Here is a 4,300-nt window from a genome sequence, read left to right as displayed (position 1 = left end):
CCCTGGGAAGGACTTTCTGGGGCTTTGTTGCAGGAGAACATGCCCCAGACAGGAAGCAACAACCTACCGGCAAGGCACTGGGCATCTGCCAAACGCCACCCCCACACCTGATGTTCCCAGAGTCTCCCGGCAGTCCACAAAGAGGACCAAGGGCCAACTCTGTGTCCGATTCTGCACTCTGCCCATTGAGGGCATTATGCCATCAATCCTCCAAAAGTCAAGCCAGGGAAACATCATCCTTATCACTATTTACCAAGGAAACTGTAGCCAGGGCGGCTCAGAAGTTTGCCCAAGGAGCTGGCAGCGCCATATTTGAATCCCAAGACTGATGATGCTGAAGCCCATATGGTTGCCACCACATTACCCAGTGCTCCTGCAGGAGAGGGGGCCCCAGGGCCACGGTGGACCCCCACAGCACCGTCAGCACACTGAGTCCTACCACACGCTCCCGAATCTGGAATTTGATTATGCGGGAACATCTCATTGAATCTGACCTGCTGGCTGTGAATAATTTGGGGGGTTATTTAGGTGGATAAACAGACAGCCCTTGATTGGAATTTTAGATCCCTGCCTCCTCCTGAAATGCTGAAATAAAGGCGGGAGCAGAGCACCTACATACAACTATAAATACAGGTGCAGACAGTTAGAAAGATAGATCATTATTAAAAAAAAAAAAAAAGGAAGGAGGAAGAAGTGGCCACGAAATATTTAGAGGGAATTGAAATAGAAGAAGGAAAGGGAATAAAAATTGCTTCGCCTTCTATAAGGAAATAGCACAGCAGAATTTGCAGAATTATGTATGCAGAAGCCTCTGGCAAGAGAGAAAGAAAGATGCAGAAAGTTTCTTGTTAAATAACTTTTCCAACTGCAGTGCAAAGGTCTCTGGGTGTGTGCCTGGCAGCCAGGGTGGCAGCAGCAGGCGGCGGGGTTGGGGGAGGCGCGAGAGCAGGACAAAGCCATGGGAACGAGCCCTTCAGCTCAGTTGGGTGCTTACCCATCTAGAACACCTAGAGGATCAGTCCTGGGAGAATTAAATCCACCTGTGAGCTGTTTGCGGCTCTGCAAGCCCCCCAGGTTGGTGGCCCGGTGTCATGGCTGAAAGGCACTCGGGTGAGAAGCAGAGCTGGTGCGAGTCTTGGGACTGCTCTTAGCTGGCTAGGACACTGAGCAAGTGGCTTCCCTCTCCCTGGGCCTGGGAAACGTCAACAGCAGTCTGTACCTTGCAGGACTGCACAGGAAGAAGAGGTGTAGTCACATCACTCGCATGGGACTCAGAGCCCCAGAAAGCCGACGGTGGTTAGAGCTAAGCTGCTCCTGATTCGGGTTTCTTGCCATTGGAGGTGGAGCTTTGTTAGTTCCAGCCAATATTACAAATGATTTGCATCTTCTGAGCTTGCACCGGCGGATCGGGACGAAGCCGATGCAGGTACTTATTTTTGCATACTCAGTAATAACACTCTTTCCGTGCTCCCCAAGAGCCTTCTCATTTGCCGACTTGCTACTTGTCTGTCGACCCCGCTGGAGTATGTTTCAGAATGGGAGCAAGGATGTTGAGCCCTAAGAACCTGCCAGCGCCAGCACACCGGAAGGAGCACGGGAAAGAGTTGGCAGCGGGAAGCTATGCATGCCCAGAAGCTGGGTTAGACTCTCTGGGGGGATCAGCCTTCGGAGACACTCACCAGTGTGCTGCCTGCAGGCAGTGCTCTGCCAGTCTCAAGTCCATGACGGCACCCTAGATGGTTTCAGGGTTTGAAGCTTAGCAACCAATGACACCTCCTCCTGGAAGCCTTCCTATACTTTAGTCAGAATCGATCCCCCTATGCTGTGCTTCCATGGCCCACGCTATGGGCCTCTATCATTCCACTGATGCCGGGCATTATGTCAATGACCCCAGTGCATCTCCCCATGGGGGAGTGAGAAGCAGCTGGATGATTGGAGCAGAAAAGCAACATTATCTGAATTAAGGATTTGCAGGATCCATCCAGCTGCTGGGCTGAGCCTGCAGAGCAGCGGGGGAGCAAGGGACAGATGGCAGGAGATTAGTCAGGACGCAACTGCAGTAATCTCTGGGAGAGGTGATGGTGGCAGGGAAGGTGGGGTGAAATCATTGCATTGTGGAATTTTTTTTTTAAAGGTAGCACTGACAGGATGTCCCAGAGAAACCAAATACGAAGGTCTGGGAGACCCCAGGAGGAGCCAGTTTGGGAGGAAGCCGAGGACGTCTGTTTGGGACGTAGTGAATTGGAGGCGTCAATTAGACACCCAGTGGAGATGGGACATGGGCAGCTGGATGTGTGCGACCAATTGTGGGAAGGGTCACGCTACGCACGATATCTGAAAGCCAGGAGCCCTGGATGACATCCCTGAGAAGTACGTGTTAGAGAAAAAAGAAGACAAGCGACTCATCCCCATGTCGAGTCCACAAGGCTGGGCGTTTGCACCGTGGCTGGCTCTGTACGGGGAGCTGAGGGAGGCACGGATTCGAATGAGACCTGATTTCTGTCCTCAGGAAGCGCCAAGCCTGGTGGAGAAGAGGGAGCCTGAAGCTGCCCAGAAGATTGGCAGTGTGGAAAGATCTCCGATCAGAGCTTGGCAGACCTGGGGTGGACCCCCTCCCCAACCCCCACCCACCAGCCACGGCTTTTCTCTGAGCCTCAGCCTCCTCGTCTATAAAATGGGGATAATTATACCTCCCAGCAGAGGCCACGCTGAGAGCTTTAGAGAGAAGAAATGTGCTTGGCACAGAAGTGCTTGGGAACCTGCGCTCTTCATTGTTTGTTGGCACATTTCACACCCTGACGCCCCCCCACCCCCGCCCTCTGCCCTGGAGTCCCACTGTCGCACATCATGTCAGCTGGGTTTCCAGGAAGGGAGCTGCGGACTCCCCTCACCTACCGCCCAGCCTCCCTCTGTGGCTGCTGCTGCCTTGTGCTGGCTGGGGACATGCAGTGGCAAGGTCAAGGCCATGCTGCCCCTTGCAGTAATTGGAGATGACAATAGCATTTTGTCTCTTGTGGAGACGGGTAGAGATCAAAGCCGGCACAAAGGAGCGGCTGCGACAGGCAGGAATGCCCCTGCAAATGCCACCAATTACCGAAAATTGGCTGCACTTAGGACTATTACCATTCAGGGCTGCCCGGCTTCCCCAGTCTGCCCCAGCGGCTCATTCCTGACTGCAGGGGTGAGAGCGTCCCACAGGGCTGGTGGGAAGGCGGCCGGAATTCCAAGGGTTTCCATGGACCACGACCAAGCTTCAAAGCGTGGATTACTGGCCAGGAGACAGGCCAAAGTGGAGTCTGGGAATGTTCTCTGGGCAAAGAAGAAGCAGGGGTCCTGGAAAAGTATGTTGGGGAGAGAAGGTGAGCTCTGGAGACCTGTAAGGAGAAGACCCGTGGACTCTGGGCTCTCTCACACCGGCTACTGCTGTGCTTGGCAGAGAGGTGGGCATCAGCCTTCTGCCCTCTGGCTCCGGAGCACAGGGCACAATTCTATGATGAACCAGCCGGAGGCCTCCTGTGAGCACAAGAACAAAGCAAAGACAGGATGCAGGACCCTGAGCCAAACCCCAGGGCACTCTTCGTGTCTGATGTCCATGCACTGTCCTCTTGTCCAAGCAGCAACTTCAGGAACAGAGTCCTAAGGAAGACAGGCAGCCAGAGAGTGGCCCCCAGAGCCACATGGGGCACATGGAAGAATTCTAGCAGGTTCCAGGGAAGATAGGAGAAAGTCGTGAAGGAACGAGTTACCCCTTCGAGAGAGGTTGACTCGGGGTGGAAAGAGCACTGTCTTTCTAGCCGTGAAATATGGATCTCATCTCTGCCTCCAGTGCTTAGGAGCTGTGTGACCTTAAACAAATTACTTAACTTCTCTGAGCCTCACAGTCCACATCTGCAAAGTGAGGAAAGTAATCCTGACATCAGAATCGTAGAAGATGGCACTTTGAAATGAGTCATGACAGTACTATTGCTGTGTATAAAAAGTCCAAGGCTAACTGCTGCTTGGCCATGTGCGTGGGGACACGGCCGTCACTCGGCTGCTCGGTGGGGGCCCTAAAGCATCATAAGTAAAATATAATTAAAAAATTATATTTTATATTTATTTATTTTTATTTACGTATTTATATTTCTTTATTATATTCATGTTTCTAAAACTAAATTATAAATAAAGAGTAAAAAAAGTAAAAAATAAAACGACACCATGTTAGGATGCTTTGGGGAGCAAATAACAAAATGTCACCTGACAATGGCTTAAACAATGAAGAGAATTAGCTCGGCCAGCAGCTGGGGGGGGGGGCTCTTCC

At 52.1% G+C, this 4,300-nt stretch overlaps 1 protein-coding gene across 2 annotated transcripts; it reads left to right on the top strand.

Moving 5' to 3' along the window:
- Positions 1–233: 233 nt before the first annotated feature.
- Positions 234–4,037, top strand: LOC125104943 (uncharacterized). Of its 2 annotated transcripts, XM_047737879.1 has the most exons (4): positions 234–503; positions 1,227–1,426; positions 1,535–1,639; positions 2,135–4,037. In XM_047737879.1, exon 4 carries the CDS (start codon positions 2,411–2,413, stop codon positions 3,638–3,640), a length of 1,230 nt encoding a protein of 409 aa, XP_047593835.1. In that variant the 5' UTR covers positions 234–503; positions 1,227–1,426; positions 1,535–1,639; positions 2,135–2,410; the 3' UTR covers positions 3,641–4,037. The 2 variants fall into 2 exon arrangements, with proteins under 2 accessions (XP_047593835.1, XP_047593836.1); XM_047737880.1 differs by lacking the exon at positions 234–503 and having other exon boundaries at positions 1,220–1,426.
- The last annotated feature ends 263 nt before the right edge of the window (positions 4,038–4,300 follow it).

Source organism: Lutra lutra, chromosome 7 (assembly GCF_902655055.1).
Source record: "Lutra lutra chromosome 7, mLutLut1.2, whole genome shotgun sequence".
NCBI lineage: Eukaryota > Metazoa > Chordata > Mammalia > Carnivora > Mustelidae > Lutra > Lutra lutra.
Note: the sequence above shows the minus strand (reverse complement) of the source record. Positions and strands in the feature narration are given on the sequence as shown.

Coding starts and splice junctions, on each gene's coding strand:
- LOC125104943 (XM_047737879.1), top strand. CDS start 2,411: ATGTCGAGTCCACAAGGCTGGGCGTTTGCACCGTGGCTGGCTCTGTAC.